Raw genomic sequence first — 26775 nt, forward strand, 5'->3', positions numbered from 1 at the left:
TCCTAAGTCTTCTCTTCTTCATCAGCAGCCTCCACAATTATAACAGCATTCTTCTTGCGTCTTGTGTATCGCTTCTCACTGGTTTCACCCTTCTCAATGGTGGAGAATTTCTGGATGTTTCCATCCGCTGAATCCATCCACGCCTTTCTCTTTATCCCCTCCATTTCTTCACGTCTGTCAGTGAACATCCATCTCGAGTCAGAGTCCTCTGAAAAGAAATTACCCCTTGCTTCACCTGACCAGAGCTCATCATCATCAGCTTCTGCTTCTATAGCAGCAATGCCTCTTTCGTATTCTTCATGTAGAGCCTCCGCTTGGTCTTTCATAACCACCTCATCCTCTTCTTCATCAACAATTTATTCAATAATGATTCCTGGTGCATCAACCCTTTCCAATACAGTATTAGCACCTTCCTCTTGACCCTCGTCATTACCGCTGTCATCATCATCATCGTCATCATTTGCAGGGCCACCGTTCTGAATCAGACAGGCTCCAGAGTCATGCGTAAGCATTCCACATACTTCACAGAAACCCCTAAGCCTCTCATAAGTGAATCGCAGCAGAGTGTTGACTCCCTGAGTGAACTGGAACTGCTTCTGAAAACGCAACGGTTCATCCACATTCCAATTGACACGAACTCTAGCAAACTCTCTCCTAGCCGTGACTTCTGGGTTGTAGTCCACCTCCATATACATTCCCAAGGCACGCCCAATGTGCATGACAACCGCTTGACTCATGAACTGGAAAGGTATTCCACGGATTTGGATCCAGAAAGGAATGAAATTGAGCATGAGAGGATTGAAAGCCAGTGTCCAACGCTCCATGATTAACATACGATCAGCAAAAGCCCATGGTCCCCGACGGAGAACCATCTCCGAAGTTTCTTCAGAGGGAAAGACAAATTGGAAGCGTCTACCTTCAACCAGCCTTCCATGAACCCCTTCATGCCCCCAGTTTCTTGGAAGGGTTGCAATGATCGCCCTTATGTTCTGTCTTCTCGGCATCACCGGCCTTCCAATGATGATGAATCGGTTTTCCGCTGCCGCTTCATTGATGACATAGTCTGGTACTTGGACCGGGGGGTCGTCGGCACCCAAATTGATGTTCTGAAATCCACGTCGCAGATTAGCCGCCATGGATTTGAGATCACAGAGTCGTGTATATAATAGTTGCAATCGAGAGAAAGATTGTAGTTGTGTTGAAAATATCTCCACAGTGACTTGCTTATATAGATCAAACTTCGGGGAAGTTGAGGATGTCTTTCTTCACGATCGTGGTCTTCAATCATGGGGATAACTGTCAGATCATGGAGAGATTGGAGAGCCCACGTCTCGCCATAACCGAGAAATACGGATTGTGAGGGTCGGAAGTAGAGGATTAGCTGGAAAATTAACCACCGGAACCCTAAAGTCGAAATCGCCTTTTCTCTCTGGTTTTCATCATGATGAACTGGTTTCAATATATTGTAGTCTTTCATACAAAGTAAAATATAAAATAATATATACAAATGATTTTATTTTATAACTAAAAAAATAAGATTCTATTAATAAAATTATTATAAAAATTGATATATCTTATTATATAAAGATTGGTTCTTCAAAGTTATTAATTAACACGATCACGACACACGGTAATTAAAAGTTTAAGATTGGGACATGTGTCATGATTATGTTAATTAAAAAATATTTTACATTTTTCTTTTTTTGTATAATAAGTTTTTTTTGGTTTATGACATTTTTAACTAAAATTTGAATAAAAGAAAATTAGTATTAATCAGCCTTTTACATTTTTGGTTTAATAATAACTGTTTTTTTAATCGTTTTTAAATGACAATTTTTTTTGGTTATGACCTTTTAAACAGTCTTTTAAATATTTTTGGTTTAATATTTTTGTTAATTGAAAAAGGAAAATTTTTACAAATTACTATTAAATAATTTTAAAATTGTTTTTTAACATTAAATAGTTTTAAATTAGTTGTTTCAAACTTCGTTTTTTTATTTTCATGGTACATATATTTTCAATCATTACATATTTAAACACATGTCGCAATATTAGAAAACAAATTATTATCAAATAATCTGTTGCAATTATCTTTTGGTTAGGGTTTTAAAATTGGAAATTTACTATTAATAATATTAATAATTATTTTAAAAAAATTGTTTTGGTTTTTATTTTTGTATATGTACTTTTAATTATGAGATATATTATAATAAGTCACATTTTTAAATATATAATCGCCATCATATTAATTATCAACTTTGAACAAAGAAACTTAAAAACAAATATTTAAAAAATAATTTATAAACTTCAACAATACGATAAATTATTTAATAAAAATCATTAATAAAAACTATCTATTAAATAAATAAATAAAATTCATCTATGTACCATAATAATAAAATAAATACAAATTTTAACTTAACTTATTTAATTTTTTTATTATAAAATAAATCTCACACAACATATGCAAATCAATCATCAAATTATTATAAAATTATTATTATTTATATTTTTTATTAAATTAAAACATCAAACAAAACCTGTTGCAACGCAATGGGCTCATATCTAGTGTTTCTATAAAGCGGATGGAATAACAATCTTAGGAGTGGCCTAATTAAAATATTACTCTTCGTGATAGCGACAACAAACTGAACACATAGAGAAAACAAAATTATATGGACTAGGGATATGGAGTATAGTACTAACATTTAGCAATTATTAGTCCTTGTTATTATTTAATTTATTTCCCGTAGGGCTTTACAAGTTGTAAATTACAACTTTACTAAAGTTATGATCCGCACCTTATTAGTCTTTGTTAGTATTTTTGTTAGTATCCCGTGCGCGGAATAAATATTATATATATTATTTTTACAAATTATATTTTTTCATATTATAAACTAATAAACATATATTGAATAATAAAAAATTCAGTAACTGTTACGTATGTAATTAAATTGGTGCAAACATATAAATAAATTTTATTAATCGAAACAAACAGTTTTTCTATTTTTGATCATTTGAATTTTCTATAAAAAAATTTAAAATCATTGATAATAAATTTTTTTTGTGAGTTGTTTTAATAGTTTTAGTAATTTATAATTTTCAAAAACATTCAATGCAAGTTTAAAATATATATATATATATATATATATATATATATATATATATATATATGTTAAGCTGTCAATATTTTTTCAAAATTTTCTCAAAAAATCAAAGCAAATTTCGAAACTAAAATAATTATGTATTTTTGTATGGTATATGATTTATTTTAAAAATATATATATTAAATAAAGTTTCTTACTTATATAATTTGGTAATCATTTGTATCTTGTTATAACAAAAATTTTAAACCATGGATCACCAAATTTTCAATATGAGATTTTAACAACTTTAGTTATTTATACTTGTTTTTAAAAATTCAAAATATATCATATACTGAAAAATATAAAATTTTATTATATAGTTTATTTGGTTGTTTAATTTATTTTAATAAGTTATAATTTTAAGAAATGAAAGAGAATAGACTAATTTTTATCAAATCTTTATTATTCAAAAAAATTAATTGCCATATATACTTAAGTCAGATTAGACAATTCCATGATTTTTATATAAGGAAACAAATGAAGAACATTATTGAGTAAATTTATGGTTGGTTTAATAAAAAATATCCCCTATATATTATTTTAGAAGCACTCATAAACAATAACCTTGCATTCATGTGTTAATTACATATTTCCATTTCTTAGGTGTCATTCCCACAATCACTCTCAACCATAATTTGAAAAAACCCTTTGATTGCTAGGAATATTACATTGCATTGCCATTGTCAATTATGTTAGCATTTTCTTATAAGACATGATATTATGTTACAAAAAGTTAATATTCGGAGGTCAATATAATGACATACGTTATGAAGTCGTATGTCCATTGTTTCCAAAAATATGTCTGATCGTTTTGACTCTACAATTATGGTTCTTGTGGTTCTCTTATTTTGCATGTTTATGAAAATATGTTTCCTAAAGTGTGATTCTTTCAAAGATAAATTTTTACATAAATGCAAACTCAAATACAACAAACTAATGCAACAATAGTAAAAAGCAATAAATTTGACATATTTGTATGCTTCATGCGTGATCAATATATTAATTTATTATAATTTTGTTCATGATATTATGTGGTTCATTCTATGCATCCTTCATGCATATTTCGTGATATTATATGGTTCCATACTTTTGCCTGTTATATACTTTATGAGATTTTTTTTTAAAACACCAACCTATCCAAATATCATATTTAGATGGTATTGTGAGGCTACAACAAAGTGAAATTTGCCTTAAATTATTCCTATTACGGATTTTCATGCTCATAATTACCAATTAATTATTTGAAATTTGGCTAATCACTCTACCAACGTTTCCTAAAGTGTCTATCCTTACCAAACAATTTTTTTTAATTCAAATTATTTATGTCATGAGTTTTATCTCACCAATTATAGTGTTGGTCAAGGCAATCTCGATGCCGAAATTGATATGCAAGTGATTTTGTGTATCAATGCTATGAATTGATGCCATATTTTTAAAAAATTGTACACCGAAAATACTTGAATGATGCATATAAGGAAATTAGATTATGAATTCAAAATTTCGAAGCAAATCATAATCTTACTTTTTTTGATTTTCGTCAATCTGGTCAAATAAAAGAGAATTTTAATTATGTTTTCAAATTTAAGGTAAGTTTTAGTTATGCATTTGAGCGTAAGTTATGTAATATTAAATATCCAAAAAAATTTATAGTTATGGTGATTTGTTTTCATGGCATTAACCCTAGACCAGCTTCGTTCTTAATATAAATACGTTGTCGACAATGCATCTCTTCCTCACCACATTCTGCTTCTCGAACTTCTTTATCAAAACATTCTAGCAAGCAAAACACTCATGGCTAAATCCAATAATATTCCAGAAATTGATGCTTTCAGAAAGAAGTATATCATTGTGTTTAATGAATTTGGTAAATAAATATGTTTAGTTTGGTAAATTAATTCTTTGTGTGCAAACTAGAAGTCTTGAAAACACTTTTCACATTATTATGGTTTTTATCAGTTTTTTTATTTGTTTTTAGTATTTTATTTTTCTATTACCTATGTCTTTTTAATATTATAATCATATTTTTTATGAAAGAAAAAACTCAATTGTCTATGTTTTGTTTTATCTTTGCATACTCTTATATATTGTTTAAATTTATATTAGTTTTTGTATACTCTTATATATTGTTTTCTAAAGAAATATACCTCATTTACACCTAACTAATTACACAAGTTTTCTAAAAGTAAAAAATAAATAAGCTTGCATTATATATACATGTACAATTTTGTAGATATATATCATTAGATCTCATATTTGTGACTATAACTTTTAAATTTCTAATATCTATAGATTAAAAGTAATAATTTCTGGTCACTCATTCCGCGCATGGCGCGGGTTATCACCTAGTTACTATATATTTATATGGACCAAAATATTTTTCTAAGGATTTTAAATTTAATTTTGATGACCATAGGTGGTTACAAAAAATGTGGTAATGTTTATCTTTTAATATATAAAAGCTTTGTTGATTAATGTTTTTTTTGGGTGTAAACGTTAAGAAAAGAAAAGAAACAATGTTGATTAATGTTGAAGGAAAGCGGGAAGATACTTTTGGAAGACAATAGTGCAACATACCTTTTTGTGAATTTCTAGATATATATTTGTTTCTTGAAGGGAAACAAAGTGTAGTTTAACGATTTGGAAAATCTCATTACTTTTTAAATTTTCCAATATATCTACCTTTTTTTTTGTAACTGATCCAATATATGTACTTTTTATCCTAATGTTTTAATATACTCATTGAACTAAAAATTGCAAAAACTAACATTATATCTTTATTGTTCTAGTTTTCCTACACAATTATTCTTCTCTGATTATCTTTTATCTTTCTATTTACAACTTGTTTTTGGTACAATTCTATTTAAAACTTGCACGAACACTAATGGAAGTGTTCTTTTTCAAAAAAAAAAATTATTTTTGATGACCATGGTATTCACATGTCTCCAAATAAATTCTGAAGAATACCTAAACACTGTCTACCGGAAATATGAGTTTTATCTGGCAAAGAGTCCGCCAAAAGCATCCAAAGAGGTTGGTGATGATTCCATGTTAATCTGCCGATGGCTAGGACTCGAACCTAGGTGGTAGAACTTACAACTATGAATCTTTTACCACCATGCCACAAAATCCGGTTCTAAAAAGAAACTTACACACACTAATCGAAAATAACCAAATTGCAGTACTGGTAAGATTATGTTCTTTTTCAAAAAATAAAACACTAGTAAGAATATGTTACTAACTAAAAGCAAATTTCCGTGATTCATAAACTCACCAACTCTAGGGACTGATGTACAAGTTTCTTATAAATACATTAATGTCTAATCCTTCGAATATTTCTAGTGGAGAGTTCCTATCAGAAGTTTCTTAATATATATATAATATCACGTAAGATTGGTTATTAATATATATATATATTAGTATTTAATTACGGATTTCTAAAAAACTACCGAAAAATAAACCGAATTTTTTTTGGAAGTGCTCTAACTAGTACATCTTGGAAAATTTACCTCATACATCATGTGTTAAAAGCTAATCCATATGGCTTGTGTTTAAAATTCCTAGAAAAAAATACATAGAAGAGAATTTATTTTCAATGGGTGTTAAGAATTAATACAAAATAAATAGTAATAAAAAAAATTATTTGGGTATCTTAAATTTGAGAAGCTTAACCCAATAATTTTTTAGTTGAGATTGATAGATTTTTAAGATTTGAAATACCCAAATATTTTATTATTATTTGTATTAATATCATTTTCGAGAAACTCAGAAATAATCTTGTAATGTTAGTGTTCTAAGTATGCAAAAGAAGTTGGTGATATTAGTCAAAAAGAAAAAAAAGTTTGTGATATACTTCAGTTGTGGTTCGTCACTCATCTTAAACCATTACTCCAGTATTTACTTCAGAGTTGGTGTGTCATTTCCCCGAGTATTTCCAAAAGATTTTTTTTGTTTAATTCTAAGGGTTTAACTAGTGACCAAAGAATGAAGATAAATAATACGTTCTCTAATGTTCCTAAAAAGTTTTACAATTTATAAAAAAATATCTTTTCAGTTTCATTCCTTCTTATTCCTTTATAATTAAGAAATATAGAAAAATATTGTTCCTTACTAAATATGATAAAGAATAACCATTATTTGTCATTCGTATAGTTTTATTTCTACAGTTTTTTTATTATTCATTTTTCATGTTCTTTAGATGGTTACCGGTTAGAACCTAAATATACTGAAGACTGATTCTGAAATGGTAATAAAGATGGACAAAATATTTGTATTTGATTCGATCCAGAAATTTCAGTTATTTTATAAATCTAATAGTTAAAACAAATACTAATATCTAATATCCGTTAAAATAAAAAAATCAAAAATCACACACACACACACACACACACACACACACATATATATATAATTTTATCTTTAAATTTTTAAATATTTTATTCATAAATTAACTATTTAGATACTAAATTTTATTAAAACAAGCACGAATTATTTTTACATTGAAATGTTTTTTTATTTAATTATCTGAATTTTATTTTATCCTTATGAAAACTTGAATCAAACATCCCCTAATATATATATATATATATATATATATATATTATCAGATATCTTGACATTGAATATCATCATATTGATGAAATAAATCAAGTAATAATAAGTGTTTGTATGGACAAAACAGTCTGCGGATTATCTGATCAGTATTTCTAACTCAAAAAATAGTATCTTTGTTTCAAAATGCTACATGTATTAATTTTTTTACATATATTAAATTTTAGTTATAAATGCATAGTTTTTTGTGATTATCCATTTTATACAATTTTACGCCAATATAAATTAATAAATACAATTATTTTATGAACTTTACAATTAATCATTATAATTCATAAAAGATGTATACGAATAAAATAAAAAGTATTTATTTCTTAATTTTTTTTTTTCTAAAACATGTATTTTAATGAATAGATGGAGTACTTAGAACTGGTTTCGTTAAATTTTATGGTTTCAACTACTATTTTTGAAAAACTAGTTTCAGTCTGATTGTTTGCAGTTTTGAATTAATTTTATTATTTTTTATTTTTTAAAAGCTATTTTTTACCAATCAATATTTTTGCAAAATAGATTCCCTAAAATTTAGGGAAGCTAGAGTTTGAAATAAATACTTACTTCTAAACAAAAACTAAAAACCATGTTTTTTTGTTTTTTAAGCAATATTACGTAACTTGTCTTGTTGAATATTTATGCATTAGTATAGCATAAATAAATATAAATAGATCAGTAATAAATAGTAACTATTCCAAATTACTAAGAATCAACAAAATAGTTTCTTTATAATTTAAATTAAATTCTAAAACTAAAAATAACTTATATTAATAAAAATATTTTCGTCTTTATATATTTTGTTGTTATAAAAATATATATCTTTAACATTTATTTACTAAAACTAACTTACAACCCCATTTCAAAAGAATTATTAATAATTGGTAATATACAAACCGAAGACTTTGGTTCAGATGAAGACGAAAAACATAGTCTCATATGGACTATATGGAAGACATTCAAGAACAAAATTTTGCATGTATATCAGATTCAATATAATGTTATTTTTATTTACAGTTTCTGTTTTAAAATAATTTTATTAAATAATTTTGTGTATTTTGATAATAGTAATTTATATTTTTTTTCAGGATAAATATTTTACTGTTAAGAAAACTAATTTTATTAATTCTGAAAGCAAAATGTAAACTTAAAACCTAAAATCTAAAATAATCATTCATATTTTTCAAAAAATTAAAATATATTGCAAAATCAATAACATAAAAATAAAAACTAAAATCTAAAAACTAGTAACGAGTAACCAAAATATAAAACTAGGAAAAAAGTCATCACCTGAATTTGTTTTTATTTTATTTTTATATATTTTCTTATTTCCATTAAATAATAATGTGGGACGTTATTTTACTTATTTTTCTCATAAGGTTTTGTCGTGTATCTGGGGTAATTAATTCACGTCGTCATGCACGATTTGATTTCAATTTAGATACGTTATCCCAGTCCATGAGAAGAATTTGTGTTGTGCGTATTGGTTTGAAGTAGTCCACCCTAGGAGAAATAATTGCAATGCTCGTAACTTTGACCTAATTTTTTGTCCTATTACACTGTTTGATTGTTTTATTTTGTCATGTTTATATTTTTTTTCTGTTAAAGATCATGTTTATATATACACAATTATTTTCTCTCATTTCCAGTATATAAATATACATATACAAATATACTTACACAAGTTGTCGACAACAGAGGTATATTCTTAAAACAAGTATTTTTTAAAGAATTTTGAACAGTTTCTAAATGTATATGTTGGCAAATGCAAGTATATATATTTTAATTTTGTTGGTTACGTCAAAAGTTTTGGTAAAATTCCAACCTTGTTTTCTAAAAAGGAAACTATAACCTTGTTCTTGAAAAAGTAATCGACTAATTCACATTTGATAGATTAATCTGCAGTATACACGCAAGTTGGAGAAAGTTAATTAATCTGCAACATCCAGGACCTTGTTTCTAGCAAAAAAAAAAAAAAAACATCCAGGACCTTGTTATCCGAAAACTAAAAAATAGCAACTACAACATTTTCTACATACTCTAGGTTTTCAGTAAAATCATGTCAAGCATTCTGGCGAATTAAAAGTAAAATTTTAATTGTAAAGTTTTTCTATTTATCTTAACTTTACGCACATATATACCAAACATATTTCCACCAAACCTACTCTTTAGAACCACGAACTTTTTTTTTTGATATACCAAACGTTTTCTAATATACTTTTGTGCGTGTGTATAGATGACTTACGTTACAGCCAACGTTTGATCCTTTAGAACCACGAACTTCAGCTACCTTAAGTTCAAAAAAAAAAACTTCAAGTAACTTAAGCTTTTTAGCTCATTGTTGACTTTAGAAAACTGATAATATACTTTTGTGCGTGTGTATAGATGACTTACGTTACAGCCAACGTTTGATCCTTTAACTTCTACCGTGACTGTAGTTTCCAATAAAATTGCTTAGAATCCCGTTGACGTATATATCGTTATAAAGAACTGGAAGTTGGAACGATATAATAAAAATACTTTTCCTGTTAAAAAAACTCTTTACTGAAACGACCAATCCGGATATGTATAAAATTATTACTTATGAAAGTGTTTAAAGTAGTTTTTTTTACTGTTCCACGAAGAAACTCATCGACTGCGAAATAATAGTATCATTTAAAAGGTTAATTTCCTAAACTACCACTTTCATAAAATAAGACGAATATTAGTACTTCGAAAGCAGTGATCCTTATCAAATCAGCATTTGAGATAATTGTCCTACTAAATCCCCTTCTTATTATTTGAGGAGACCATTTATAAATAAACCTTTTAATCATGTGTGATTAACAAGTTTGCCATTACTTACTTGGCATCACCACAATCCACCTCACAACCTTTTTTCAAAAACCCTTTCTTGCCTAGACTTATTACAGTCATGCCATTGCCTAAAACATATAGTATATCCTTCATTTTATGCATCTATGTACCACTATATCTTTACAATTAATTGTAGAAAAAATCGTATTAATTGTGTGACTGTTTCGGAAATCTATAAATGGAATATTCATAAAGGTAACATTGATTATTTGACTTAATCACAAGTCTATATTATTGTTTTCATAGTACCTCATAAAAAGTTGACTCGAGCATGGTCATGTTAATTGGTCACGATTTTGTGATGTATCTTAACATAATGTTTTGGTCATGTTAATTGGTTACGTGTGTTGATATGAACGATAATATCAAATCCAGTAGGGTTTTTATAATGTTATACAAAATTAGTAGGATACTATGATATCAATAGTCACAATTGATAGGGTTTTGACTATATATAAACGATTCATATTTTTCTGATATTAAATTTCTTTATGATTCTTAATTATACATGCCATTTTTAAGGACTGAAAAATATAAATGATTCATAATTATGTTATATTATAAAACTTTAGTACATGAAATTTATTTTGATGAATATTTTTTGTATTTTATGGAATATGTGACATTTATTTTGGGATAGACAATATACATTATTTTATATTGTAATATCAAAATATCGTATATAAAACATTTTGAGCAATCTTGAAAATTGTAAAATACATTCAAAAACGAATTCTATATTAAATTTATTGCAATCCCTAAAATTTTGTAAAAATACATTTTGATTACAAAATTATCATAAATGGTGACAAACATTAAACTTGGAAATTTCTATAATTTTTTCTAATTAATTTTAAGGTGAATATCATTTTTAATATTGACTTCCTTAATTTCTGCCATATGCATATAATACTTTCTATAATTATCTAAAAATCTACGATTATAATCCTATACGAAATTAATAGGTTAGTCTGATATATATAGTCACAACTGATAGAGTTTTGACTATATATACAATTCATATGTTTATAATATTAAATTTCTGTATGATTCATAAATGATACATGATATTTTTAGAGAGTAGAAAATATAAAAGATTCATAACTATGTTCTTCTACAAAACTTTAGTAGGTGACATTTATTTTAAATATTTTTATATTTTATGGGATACATGACATTTATTTTTGGGACTGAACAATACAAAATGTTCTATATTGTAAAATAAATATCGTATATAAAAATTATGAGCAATCTTGAAAATTTGTAAAATCCATTCAAAAAAAATCCATATTAATTTTCTTGCAATCCCTTAAATTTTGCAACAATACTTTTGATTACAAAATTATCATAAATGGTGAAAGATATTAAATTTGAAAATTTATATAATTATTTCCGATTAAATTTAGAGAACTAACCTTTTTTAATGTGAACTTCCTTAATTTTCGCCATATGTGTATAATAATTTCTATAATTATCTTGAAATCTACAATTATAATCCTATACGAAATTAGTAGGATAGTCTTATATATAGTCAAAATTGATAGGGTTTATGATTCATATTTTATAATATTTAATTTTTTTTAGATTCATAAATAATACATGCCATTTTTAGGGACTCGAAAATATGATTATAAAACTTTGGTATATGACTTTTATTTTTATTAATATTTTTTATGGGAAATGATAACAAAGTGGGGGTTAATATAAACTGTTTTATATTGTAAAATCAAAATGTCGTAAATAAAAATTTATGAGCAATCTTGAAACATTATAAAATACATTCAAAAAGGAATGCTCTATTAAATTTCTTGCAGTCTATTAATTTTTGCAACAAAAAAAAATTATTAGAAATTTTTTATAAATGGTGACATACATTAAATTTGGAAATTCATATAATTATTTCCGATTAAATTTAAGGAGAACGTCATTTTTAATGTGGATTTCTTTAATTTTCGCCCTATACATATAATACTTTATATAATTGTCTGGAAATCTAAGAACAATTAGGGATTTGCAACATTACTTTGTGGCAACATCTAGATATATCAGGTGATGAGAAAAGAGATCGAATCCAACAATCAAACTGTAGCCCCTGGTCTCGTGTTTCCTCGAAACTTTTTAGTAAAAACACTTTTTATAAATAAAAGATAAATTAAAAGAGGCTCATATGTATTTTGAATTATAATGAATATTAAGGTTCGATAAAGGATCTATTTTAAAATTTTGAGTCTTAATAAGTCCACTAAATTTGAAAATTCATATTAGTTTCTTCTTTTTTCTATTGTTTTCCAACTTAATATTATTTACTTCAATATATTTATTTTCTTTTACAATTTTTATGTACTTCAAAACCATTATAATTTTAATGAAATATAACGATTTAACTTCAATAATAAGACAATTACTGTTTATGAACCATAATAAGGTTATTTTTATCCGGATACTTCGGTAAGCTTTTGTTATTTGAAAAATTCAGTAAATATCTCATTCCAAATTAGTTTTCCTTACATTAATCTGGATATCAATGTTACTTATGCTAATCTATTCTATGTATAATATGTCATTTTCCGTGTTTTCAATATCTATAGATTAAATTTGTAATTTCTTTTAATCCTTTCATCCCGCGCAAGGCGCGAGTAATAACCTAGTTAACATAATAAAAGAAAAGGAGGGTGTTCCGTTTGAGGAACACATTTTATTAGAAAAAGAAACAAAGAAATAGACCACTAAAAAACTGGGGAGGGAGTTAGCCAGCATAAATATAAGGAGATTTTTTTGCCAGCAATATCAAAGAGTTTTCTCACTTCACGAAAACAAAATATTAAGATTCGAAAATATTCAAAAGAGTGCATGTCTTTTTAAGATGATATCGCATTCCCTGCATCTCTCCAAAGCTTCGTGGACCGGTCTATATTTGTGGAACGAAATATGGCAACTTTAACTAGTGTCGCTCTTTCATGTCTGTGAGTGGAATAGTTTTAACAAAAAATTAATTATATACACAGCTTTATCATATTATTTTATTTTTTGCTAAATTTTGGTGGTAGATCATAATATTTGAAATGAAATTTATAATATAAACTGTATTGATTTTTATTTTTGTAGTAAACACAACCAACCAAGGAGATTCGGGTTATAGTTTATGGTTTCCAGTTCAAAATCAAGAAATAACAAATATATCTTACTAACTTTCAATTTAGATTTTTTAACACATCCCCTCGAATAAACGTGTAAGACATATATTGTAACATTCCGCGGATTCAAGATCCACAATGTATGCTTTTCGGAGAACAATTTAAATTATTTATGAGTAAGATACGTTTTGAAAACATCAAATGAAATGATACGTTAATATACAATTGATATACAGTAGCACATAATCATTTTTTCCGTTAATGTGGTTGATACATAATATAAAAACTCACTGCCTGTAGATATCATCAGTTCAAAAAGTTATTTTCAAAATTAAAGTGGTAGAGGACCAAGAGGGTATATTAAACCTATATGCTATATATTGTAGATTTGAAACAAAGAAATCAATATAAAAAGCCTAAAGCAAAGGAATTGACGGAACATGCCTAAAATGTATGACATAGCGTATTTGAATGAAATTTGTTCACGAGAAAAAATATCATCTTCTCCATCATCTCTCACGCATCTTCCCTCTGTTCACATCTGTTTACTCGTCACCATAAGACATATTCCATTAACCTAATATATATATATATATATATATATATATATATATATATATATATATATATACAGGGGCGGACGTTGAATAGAATTGAGACGGGGGCACTTTATATTTTCTCATCATGTTTAATTTTTGAATTGAGAGGATTACACAAAATTAATGTAAATAGTGAAGGAAAAACAAAAAAGAGATGGGGGCACGTGACCCCGTAGGTCTCTACGTGCATCAGCCCCTGTATATATATATATCCATTAACCAAATCCAAAATTTGCACGTTATTTATAGCTTTTCCAATTGAATTAAGTTGATGCATGTTATTTATGCTGTAATTTTCATAGTGGTTAATTAGTCAATTGAGCAGTTTATATTATATGTCTATCAACCTCTCATATGCATTTGGATCTGCATCACCTAGATGATGACTTTATCATCCAAGAGATTTAGCAATCCTTCTCTCTCTTAATCTTGATTACCATAAGTCAAACTTGAGATTCTTTTAATTACTATATGGAGTCCAATTATCGCACATAAAAGGTTAATTAACTAATATATAGATGTACACATTTATATGAACATAGATGTATATGAAATTCCAAAAGAGTTCGTGTAATCCAAGCAATGACATTGCTATAATACATGTTAAAAACAACGTGTAATGAAAGAGTTAAAGAGAATTACATAGCCATATATATATGAATAATCTGTTAACTGAAGCTATCATACTTCTATTTATATCTAATTTTATTTAAATTTGTGTTTGCTCTATAAATATGCTTGTGAGGTTATAAAGGGATCCAAGCTTCTAAATAAAATCTAAGAGCCAATAATATCATTACTAGATGAGTTAAGTGAAGACCAAGTGAGTATATCTTTTGGCAGACATATGCAAATCTTGTGAATATGATTGGAATGATAATTATTCAACGGATCATAAAGAAAGAGCTTCATTGGAGGATTAACCAACATATAAACAAAGATGATAATAACAAAATAACACATAAAATAAGAGGGAAGCCTGCACAGGTAATGTTGACCAACAATAGCTTCATTCTAACTAGACAAGGCCATGTGTGTTGTAGGACCTCCCAAATATATTTATCTAATAATTATTTCATCATCTCCCAATTTATTATATAACCATGTTCTCTCCCTTCTCCTCATACCACTAAACCAACCTTCAAGAATAGAGAAGAAGCGATATATCTCAGCAAAAATTATATAAAGTCTCTCTTTTCTTCTCTGAACTTATCATTGCAACACAAACACAAGCTTTGTTTGTGTCTGCTTTCAGACAAAAAAATACAATGATACCCAGTTACGACCCAAATGATACAGAGGCTGGTCTCAAGCTTCTCGAGGATCTAACCTCAAATGCAGAAGCAATTCAAGAACAAGTTCTCCACGAAATACTCTCTCAAAACTCCGGAACTCAATATCTCCGAGCATTTCTTGATGGAGAATCCGACAACAATCAACAAAGTTTCAAGAACAAAGTCCCTGTGGTAAATTACGACGATATAAAGCCTTTCATTCAACGAATCTCCGATGGAGAATCCTCTGATATCGTCTCCGCTCAACCCATCACAGAGCTCCTCACTAGGTAAGTATAATTAATATGGAACATATAGTTTAAATTCCACCATAGGTTACAGAAAATAAAGATTATTTTGGTCACATTTAATATATATATTTGGCTATATATTGGATGCAGCTCGGGGACTTCTGCAGGAAAGCCGAAGTTGATGCCTTCTACAGCTAAAGAATTGGACAGGAAAACATTTTTCTACAGCATGCTTGTGCCTGTCATGAACAAGTAAATAAAATGAGTTGTTATTATTTTATATTTTAACAGTCAAAAGATAAAACTGAGTAATTATATGTTTTTGAGTAATTTTTTGTCGATTTATATTTTTTATAGTTTAAGCATTATTTTTTTTTCTGATTTGACATTCTTTTACATTAATCTTGTTTTATTGATTCTAGTTCAAAAATACATCATACAGAAAATTAAAACTTTGATCATTCATATTTTTGCTTTTTGTTTATAAACAATATACTTCTTTTATCTGGTTATTTGGCTCTCTCCTCGGGTATAAACATAATAGCAAATAATCTAATTTTAATAGATAAATTTTGTCTTTTGTTATTCATAAATTTGTCTTCTTTAGTCAAACTAATGAAACAGTGGAGAGAAATTTTTTGTTAATAAATTGTGTTACATATATAATTGCAGATATGTGAATGGGCTAGATGAAGGAAAAGGGATGTATCTTCTTTTCATAAAACCTGAGATCAAGACTCCTTCAGGTCTAATGGCACGTCCTGTGTTGACTAGTTACTACAAAAGTCAGCATTTCAGAAAGAGACCATTTAACAAGTACAACGTCTACACAAGCCCTGACCAGACAATTCTCTGTCAAGACAGCAAACAGAGCATGTACTGTCAGCTTCTCTGTGGTTTAGTCCAAAGAGCTCATGTCCTAAGAGTTGGAGCTGTTTTTGCCTCTGCCTTTCTTCGTGCGGTCAAATTTTTGGAAGATCATTATAAGGAGCTTTGCGCAGACATTAGAACCGGTACTATCACCAGCTGGATCACTGACTCAGCCTGCAGAGACTCGGTTTTATCGATTCTTGAAGGGCCAAATCAAGAACTGGCTGATGAAATTGAGTCTGACTGTGCTGAGAAGTCGTGGGAAGGAATTTTAAGGAGGCTATGGCCTAAGGCTAAGTATGTTGAGGTGATTGTGACAGGTTCGATGGCTCAATACATTCCCACACTCGAGTTTTATAGCGGTGGTTTACCGTTGGTTTCAACCATGTATGCTTCCTCTGAGTGTTACTTTGGTATTAACCTTAATCCGCTGTGTGATCCTTCGAATGTTTCGTATACGCTTCTTCCTAACATGGCCTACTTCGAGTTCTTGCCTGTTGATGACAAATCCCATGAAGAGATTCACTTTGCTTCTCATTTTAACACCGAAGATGATGACGGTATCAAGGAAGATCTTATTGTCGACCTTGTTAATGTGGAAGTTGGTCGATACTACGAAATTGTCATTACTACATTCACAGGTTAGTCTCTTTCTATGAACATAATCTCATTATACTATTTTAGCCGAAGTGTAAAACCTAAAATTTAGGAAACCATAAAAATATTTTAGGTTAATCTTAATAAAAAATTAATTAAAAAATTAGATAATTTGGGGGCCACCATGTTACATATATATAATAATGAAAAATTCCTAAGATGACCTTAAAAATTAGATAATTTGAAGGTCACCAAAACTCAGAATAACCAAAATATTTCATAGGTAAAAATTAGATAATTTGAAGGTCACCAAAACTAATTTAAATTTAGAGTTTAAATTTGAGGGGTGGGGGTCTGGGATGGAGTTTAGGATATTAAAAAACAAATACATACTTAAAATTTAAAATATTTTTTTTTAAAATAGTTTCAAAAATATTTTTTTGGATTTCAAAACAAAATTTGGAAAAAAGAAATTTTGATTAAAAAAACGAATTCAAAAAAATATAATTCGAAAAGTATTTTTTCAAAGGTATTATTTTTTTCAGCAAATTCGAAAAGTATTAAAAAACATTTTTTTTTATATACTATAAAGTAAGGGTACACGAGTTTTTTTAACTCTTTAATAAAACTTGTTTAGTTATTATTTTTTGGGCTTTTTAATGATTTTTTTAAAAAATCATTTGAGAAAATTCCTCTTTAGTAATCCATTAAAATTTGGGACCAATAAAAATATTTATCGGTTGTACTTTGAACAGATGTAAGATTCCTAACAAAACTATAAACTTGTACCAAGGTGTCATTTCATTTCCGATGTAAGATTCCTAACAAAACTATAAACTTGTACCGCAAGTAATCTGTGGGGTTGTTTTTTTCTTGATAGGTTTATACAGATACAGAGTGGGTGATATCCTAAAAGTGACTGGTTTCTACAACAAAGCACCTCAATTTCGTTTCGTGGAACGAAGAAACGTTGTATTAAGCATAGATACCGACAAAACGAGCGAGGAAGATCTACTAAACGCGGTGACACAAGCTAAACTCAACCATCTCCAACAACCTACAAGCCTCCTACTCACGGAGTACACTAGCTATGCAGACACGTCATCGATCCCGGGGCATTACGTGCTCTTCTGGGAGCTAAAGCCACGTTACAACAACGACCTACCGAAGCTACACGACAAGACAATGGAGAAATGTTGTTCTGAGGTTGAGGATCGTTTGGATTACGTGTACAGGAGATGCAGGAACAAAGATAAATCTATTGGGCCATTGGAGATAAGAGTTGTGAGTTTGGGGACTTTTGATTTACTGATGGATTTTTGTGTCTCACAAGGATCTTCGGTGAATCAGTACAAGACTCCAAGATGTGTTAAATCTGGAGGAGCTCTTGAGATTCTTGATTCCAGGGTTACTGGGAGATTCTTCAGTCAGAGAGTTCCTCAATGGGAACCACTTGGTTTAGATTCTTAGTTGTTTTTAAAAAACTTTTTATTCTATTTTTAATATATAATCAGTCTTGATTTTAAGTAAGGTCCTCATTTATTTAAATTGCTAATTGGTGTTTTATATATATTTTTATTAAATGTTTGTGCTCTCTTTTGTCTCTTCTGTAACAAACTTTCAGCAAAGTCCTCTCATTTTGTTAGTATACTTGTTGTGTGTCTTTTTATTATTTATTTTGTCTCCCTTTCTTTTTCATTTAATGATTTCTTTTGAAAATATGAAAAATCTGATATTGATTTGTAACTTGTAAGAACTTAATACTTGACAGTACTAAATTCGCACCGAACCCATTACATAGTCTCATCTTTGGGGGAAAAGGAAGGCTTTTTTTTCTCCATCTTCCATATATGTATTTATTATTATTACAAGTCGGCAACATCGACAATACAGAAAAATGATTGTAGTGGGTGTATTTAAAATGTTTGATGGTGAATAAAAGAGGGTATGTCTAAATTATAGTATAAAAAGCCAACAATGCAAAAGAAAGTGAAAATATTTGTCATATGAATTCTAAATTAAATAGAAACTGAACATAAGAAAATTTAATAAATGAATGTCACGCAATGAGATTATTAATTTCATTATTTCTTAATTTGTTTAATCTAGATATCATTTAGGTTTTAGGTTAGTTTTTGGTTTTTAATGTATTAAAACTAGATTTTAACCCGCATTTTTCAAACGCGGACTAATTTTTGATAAAAACTTTATATAAACGTATTTTATCTTTATTTAAAGTAGGTTTGAGTATAATATCTATAATCAAAATTCTGAATCGAATCCAAACTAAAAACTCGATTCGTACCAGGTCCAAAATGTAAGAAATACCAGAATAAATCTCTTAAGGTGGTACAAAATATATCCAAACCTAAAGTGTTATTAGTCAAACTCCAACGGGTAACACAAAAAACCGAAAACCCAAAAAATTCTAAAACCAATCCGAATGTCTAAATTAATCATAATTATAAATATTTGAAACATAAATATGAACTTTAAATATTTGTTTCTATATTTATTTTGAAATGGTATTTAGAATAAGTATTTAAATTTTAATTAAATATCTTAAATATCCAATTCTATATAAATAAATATTTACTTCATATGTTTTTCTTTTAAATTTGTTATTTAATTTGGGATATATCTGAACCAAACTAATATAATCCGAATCTGAATGATGTTAATTTATAGATTTTAGGATATGATAGAAAATAGAACCATAACCTGTGTGTTATATTCTAACATGATCCGCACTTATAATATAATTTTTTATTTCTTATATTTGTAAAATTTATTTATAATATTAAATAAATATTTATTTTTAATATAAATTAAATATGGCGTTCAACCCGTCTCATACTTGATAAATATTTACATTTTTATGAAATAAGCTGCAAAAAACTGTAATTGTAAATCATAATATACAATTCAATATACTATATAATCAGATAATATTACAGTCCACTAAATTTAATATTTTATTTTAAATTCGAATATATTAAATTACATGTTAATATGATAATTTAGCTATTACATTAAATATACAAATTATTTATGCTTTTAAATATTTTTTAATATTTTGCATTAATAAATTGAAGTATGTGGTAAACTTTATAAAATATTTTATCATGCATACGTAATTCTTTTAATTTATAATTTATAAAATAGTTGCAATTAAGTTATGTTACATATATTATTTACTGTAATAATTTAATTATGAATATTAATATATAAATATTATAGAATGATATTTCTTATTTTATAAATCAAAATGAATTATTTATTTGTAATGAACTTTAAAAATAAATACGAGTTTACATTATTTAAAATAAATATTAAAACATTAAATATCTATATTTTAAATAAAAACATATATTAAAAGATACTGTCAAAAAGAAATAGTAGAAAAGATATTGGTAATATCTTTTGATATCTTATTTTGAAATTATTTAAACAATATATTAAGATTGTGTGTATTTAATAATAACTAAATTTGTTATATACAAAATACTAAAAAATTAAATAAATTAAATGGACCAATCTAGACTATTTGTAGGTAGATAAAAATAGGACTCTATTTTAATAGATTAGACTAGATTTTGATCCGCGCTCGGAAAGCGCGGGTTTGTTTTCGATTTATTTTTAATAATTATGAAATTTAGATTTTCAATCATAGGTTTGTTGATGTTTATTTGTAAAAGTGAGTTTTCTTTTGAAATTATAAGCGAAAATGATATTTATGTTTAATCAATAGTGTTTTTATTTAGTATTAACAAAAAGTTATAAAAACTCAAAATGTTACCGTCTAAAACATATGATTTTTTTACAAATTATGATATATGGGCACAATATCTTCTGGTTGAGATATGGATTTCAGACAATCACATTTTAACTGGGCTCAGTTGATAAAATTTGGTTTATATAGATGTATAGTATTGTTGAACAAAAAATAAAATAAAATAGATGTACAGTATTTTGTTAACAAAAAGATTAAGTGGGCTTATTGTATTAGGTATTTGAAAGAATTCTGGTTTTTGAACAAATCTTACCTTATTGGATTTAGTATTTATAAAACCTTTTACAAATCCATAGTTATTGAACTTATCATTTGTATAAATCCCATTAAATCCTCCCTTATTGGAAAATTGAGATTTTATCAATAATATTTATCAAAGATTATTTTTGATTATCTGAAAAAGATTTGTAGTCAAAATTCAATTAGAGGAAATACCACCTAGTGAGATGGTATTTCACAAAAAAAGGTATTTTGTCGTCTTCATTTATCATCTGTCAAAAAGTAAGTGCAAGTATCTGTAGCTCTATTACCCTCTGTGATCCCATCAAGCCGCCACTACCACCACTGGTACTCATCTCTGACCACCGTCTATTCTCACTAGTCGAAGACGTTTTGACCACATTGAATCTTTGACACACAGATACACATGATTTGTTCTGTTCTTTTAACAAAATTGTGTTTACTTGATCGGATGATGATTCAAAAGGAAAAGTATTCAATGGTTATAACTCAGAAGCTGAAGAAATACAGGCTCTCGTTAACGTAGTTCCATTTAAAGATTGAATGATGTAGACGTGTCAAAGGGAAGACATTAGTTTCAATGACTTCCATCGTGTCATGTCATATACTGCAATATTATTCAGGGTGATGATGAGCCTCTTAAGATGATTAAAGTTTTTAGTCGTGATAGATAGGTTTTTGTTTCCAGATTTCTTGCGATAATTCATTAAAATGATTAAAAAGTTCATATATATCTAAAACTTCATTTTCTCCTTTTTTGATCAACATAAATCTAAAACTCATAAAATCCTTATTAATCACCTCATAAGATTTTGTTTAAATCCCGAGTTTTCCCAAATTCTTTTGGGTTTTGTATATAATGAAATCTTCCAAATCATCAGTTCAATAAACCCCCTAAGGTAAACATGAGATGTTATCATATTATTCGTGTAGTGTAAGGTCTAATAAATGAATTATAAATGTGGTTAGGATCTGATATTAATGTGTAGAGAAAAACGTGGGCTTAATAATTAAGACGTATTGACTAAATTATTGTTAGAGAAATATATGGTATTTTATTGTTAGTATAAATCTTAGAGGATATTAAAAAATGTTAAGTCTAATGAAAGAGTCCAACAACCTTTTTAAAGTAGATTTTTTAGAAATGCTTCTGTTTTAATAGTATAGACTAGATTCTGACCCGCCCTTCAGAGGGCGGGTATATTTTGTTTTTAGTTTAACTTTTTAGCAATTTAATTTTTATATTGTATTTTTAATCATATTTGTGTCTTTTGTAATCGTATATGTGTATACTATTTTTTAAAAAAATATTAGTAAGAAGTTTTGATAATTGTATTGAATTTGTGATGTTACATAACTATACACTTATACCCAATTTTTGTTTAAATCGGATCCAGGCCTGCAGTTATACTAATAAACCCAACAATCCGGTTTGTAATTTGGTTGTGTTTTAGGAAAAAATTATTATTTAATAATCCGGTATAACTCAAAACCGGTTACCAGTTGAACTATTGGTTGAACCAATACGTAATTTTTAATTATTAACGCATATGATTTTTAGTTGTATTATTAGAATATGTTTGTACTCTAATTAGGAAGTTGGATTTTTATTTTTTTATGAAATAAGATTATACAATCTCGTGGATCATGAAACTATTAACAAAGTTAATTGTTGTGATTTGGCATTAGTTTATTTTGTTATCAGTTATCTATTATAATATTTATGTTTTATATTTAGATTATTTTACATTTAAAATTTAATTTTCTTATTCACATTAGACATTAATAATACTGAAAGATTTTCAGTTTAAGATATAACTCGTAAACTGAAATTTTCTACTGCTAATTTAGGATATAACTCGTAAACACATAAGATGCTGCTATATTTTGATCCGCACTTTCAAAATGCGGAATTATTTTCGAAATATTTCAAAATTTATTTGATATAAATATGTATTCTTATACATTTAGATTTATAAATGAAACGTTATATTAAATATTTTCAAATCCGACCCGACCCGCAGTTAAATTGACAAATTGTGTGGTCTCGTATGTAGTTCGGTTTAGTTTAAAAATATTATTTTAAAATCCTATAAAACCCGTAAAAACAACTAAAACCGGGATCTGGTTACCGGTTGAACTGATAGATGATCCAATATAAAATTCGGTTTGACTTAAATTATTATAGTCAAATTAAATTTTCATCTTGTTGTAAGGGTAATAGATCAATATTCGAGAGGATGGATACTAAAAATGAAATATACTTGAGCATCAATAATTTGTATATGTTTATTATAATTTAATGATTTATGTTTGTAAATATAATTTTAATTTATTTAATTAGTTTACTTTTGATAAATATATTTTGTGTGTTTGAATAACCCGTAAAAATATATTCATCAAAATATCAAGTAACATGTTTCATCGTGTTACTATTTATATTTTTTATCGTATATATATATATATATATATATATATATATATATTTATGTATATGTATATCTAATTTAATAAGAATTATATTTTTATGTATTTAGTGAGGGTTTTGAAGAAATTGTTTTTTTTTTTGCATTTGGATCAATATATAGTTGTATATATACGAATTAATAGACATGTATAATTATTTATTACATTAATAAATAAAATATAATTTATTTTTATTGAAATTTCGTATTCATATAAATTAAATTCATTAGTTTAAAAAATAATAGATTAGTTAGTTAGTTCCTTAATTTTAGGCATGATGTATATTTAATTGCAATTAAATTAGATATATGAATATATGAATAGAAATAATAGGGAAGATAACTAAATTATATATATAAATATATGAAGAGAAATAATAGGACCAACCTAGACTTTTTTGATAGTCCAAAAAGTAGTTGATAAATATTGCTCCTGTTTTAGTAGTATTGATACAACAACTATTTTAAATCAGTGTTTATTCTGTTAAAATACTTGAAATTTTTAGATTTTTTCAAACCTATTATTATTTGTTTGATTTCATGTTATATGAATTTTAGACAATCAAGATGTCAAAATAATGGTTTCATATTATAATTTCTAAATGCCTGCAAAATCAAATCAAATTTAGATAATAACTTAAGGAAAAAAAAGAAAATTATTATGACAAATCATTTCATTACAATTTGGTCGATGGTGAACAGAAACATTAGAAAATAATATTTCAGCTTTCAAGAGAATTATAATCCTCAATTGTAGTGAATATTTAGTTATATATATGGTCATGTTAATGTGCACATGTATATAGGGTTGGGCAAAATATCCGTAATTTTGATTTGATTCGTTATCCTTTTTCGATTCGAACAAAAAATTTGGATATCCGTTATGTCTGCTATCATTAAACACAAGTTTCTTTGATCCTTTGCGAGAATACTTCGATCTGAATGCCATTGTTCCTTAGAGATATCAAAGAATGTGCTTCATAATCTCCCCATTTTATGTGCAAAGACTTTGCATATATCGGCTAGCAACTCCTACTGAAAATGCCAAGTCAGATCGTGTATGGAGTAAATATCGTAAGCAGCTAATGTTTCTTATATACCTCGTTGGTTCTATCTCTTCTAAGTCTACGACTTTTGAGACTTTCAAACCGAATTTCATGAAAAAATTTGGTCGAATTGCAATCTTCAAGACCAGCTTCCTTTAAGATACTTCTTGGATAAGCTTCTTATTTGATTTCAATTCCATCTTCTCCTTGAAAGACTTCAATGCCACGATAGTAAGTAAGTTTCTCGAGGTCTAACATCTCAAACTTAGATGTTATTCCCATCTTGAAACCGTTTACTCCTTTCAAGCTATTTCCGGGTTATATAGATCATCCACATAGATAACAACAATAAGAAGATCTCCTCCTTCTTCCTTACGATAAACGGATCTCCTTTGAGAACTTTTTGAAATTCATTGCTTTGAGGATTTGATCTAACTTCGTGTTCCAAACTCTATGAGCTTGTTTCAAACTGTACAAGGCCTTTGAGAGCTTGTACACTTTTTGTTCTTCACCTTATACTTCAAATCATTCAGGTTGTTCAACATAGACATATTCCTTAATTCTCCGTGAAAGAATGCTGTCATTCACATCCATGTGATGAATCTCCCATCCAAGTGATGCCGCCAATGCTATCAGTAACCGAATGGTTTCAAGTTGAACAATAGGTGCGATACTTCATAAAAAATCTATGTCGGATTCTTGTAGATATCTCTTAGCTACAAGCCGTTATTTGTTGATAGTCCCATTGGCATTCTTCTTGAGTTTGAAGACACATTTGAAACCAATTTCCTTTATATGACTTAGTTTATCAACTAGAAACCATGTCTTGCACGCATCTCTCCATTCTTTCACATTTTTAGCATCTTGGTTCGTTGTCGATTAAGAGTAGAAGTCTCCCACATTCTACTTCGGCTTGGAGAATATAATCATCAAGATGGCTACGTTGAACACTTTGATGATTTGATCTCCTTAGCGTATGAACAGGTTGCACATGTAGATGTTTCTCTTCTTTCTCATCTTCATCCGCATCTGTGGTATTATTTTCGTGCTCATGATCGTTGTCGATATCATCTTCATTATTGATTCCAGTTTCATCATGATAGTGATTTTCATAGTGATTGTTGTTTACCACCACAGGTCTTTCTCCTACATCTATTACTTCTCTCCATCTCTATAGAACATACCCAGATCCATACTTGGTTCTTTTTTGTAGCTCCAACATGTTTTCTTATCAAACACTACATCTCTACTTACCATGACCTTTTGTGTTGATGAGTTGAGTCTATATGTCTTGGTTCCCGGCTTGATCCCGAGGGGCACAAGTGGTTGTGATTTTTCATCGAGCTTCTTCAAATGAGGAGCTTCAGTTTTCTTGTAAGCCAAGCAACCAAAGACCCTTAAGTGGTCTAGGCTCGGTTTCTTTTCTCGCAAGCTTTCATAAGGAGTTATATTCTCAAGTTCTCTTCTTGGTACTGTATTTATGATATAGGATGAGGGACGAACTGCATCTCCCCATAAATAATTTGGTACCTTCATTTCCTTGAGAGTGCTCCTTGTCATCTCTACAAGAGTCCAGTTTCTTCTATCTACTACTCCCATTTGTTGCGTTGTGTTGGGTGACGTGAGATGCCTCTTGATAATGTTTTCTTCACAGAAATCATTTATATGTCTTGAGTTGATTTCTCCTCCTCTATCAGTCATTAGATTCATGATTTCCCTCTTGAATTAATTCTCCTCTAACTGCTTAAACACCTTGAAATCCCCATATGCATCACCTTTTTATTTCATTAGAATGCCCACATATATTTTTAAAAATCATTGATGATAAAAAAATATATTTTTATTAGATATGGTTGGTGGTGTTATCGGTCCGCAGAAATCCGCATGTAGTAGCTCTAATGGTTTAGA

General features: G+C 28.0%; 2 protein-coding genes across 2 annotated transcripts; one reads left to right on the forward strand and one right to left on the reverse strand.

Moving 5' to 3' along the window:
* Positions 1-356: 356 nt before the first annotated feature.
* Positions 357-1136, reverse strand: LOC108832108 (uncharacterized). Its single transcript, XM_018605601.2, has one exon. The coding sequence runs from the start codon at positions 1134-1136 to the stop codon at positions 357-359; it is 780 nt and encodes a 259-aa protein (XP_018461103.2).
* A 14336-nt stretch (positions 1137-15472) lies between these two features.
* On the forward strand, positions 15473-18995 carry LOC108830259 (indole-3-acetic acid-amido synthetase GH3.17). The gene is made up of 4 exons (XM_018603862.2): positions 15473-15895; positions 16007-16108; positions 16529-17367; positions 18204-18995. The coding sequence occupies exons 1-4, from the start codon at positions 15600-15602 to the stop codon at positions 18791-18793; spliced, it is 1827 nt and encodes a 608-aa protein (XP_018459364.1). The 5' UTR covers positions 15473-15599; the 3' UTR covers positions 18794-18995.
* The last annotated feature ends 7780 nt before the right edge of the window (positions 18996-26775 follow it).

The sequence above is a fragment of the Raphanus sativus genome, chromosome 5 (genome assembly GCF_000801105.2).
Source record: "Raphanus sativus cultivar WK10039 chromosome 5, ASM80110v3, whole genome shotgun sequence".
In the NCBI taxonomy this organism is placed as follows: domain Eukaryota; kingdom Viridiplantae; phylum Streptophyta; class Magnoliopsida; order Brassicales; family Brassicaceae; genus Raphanus; species Raphanus sativus.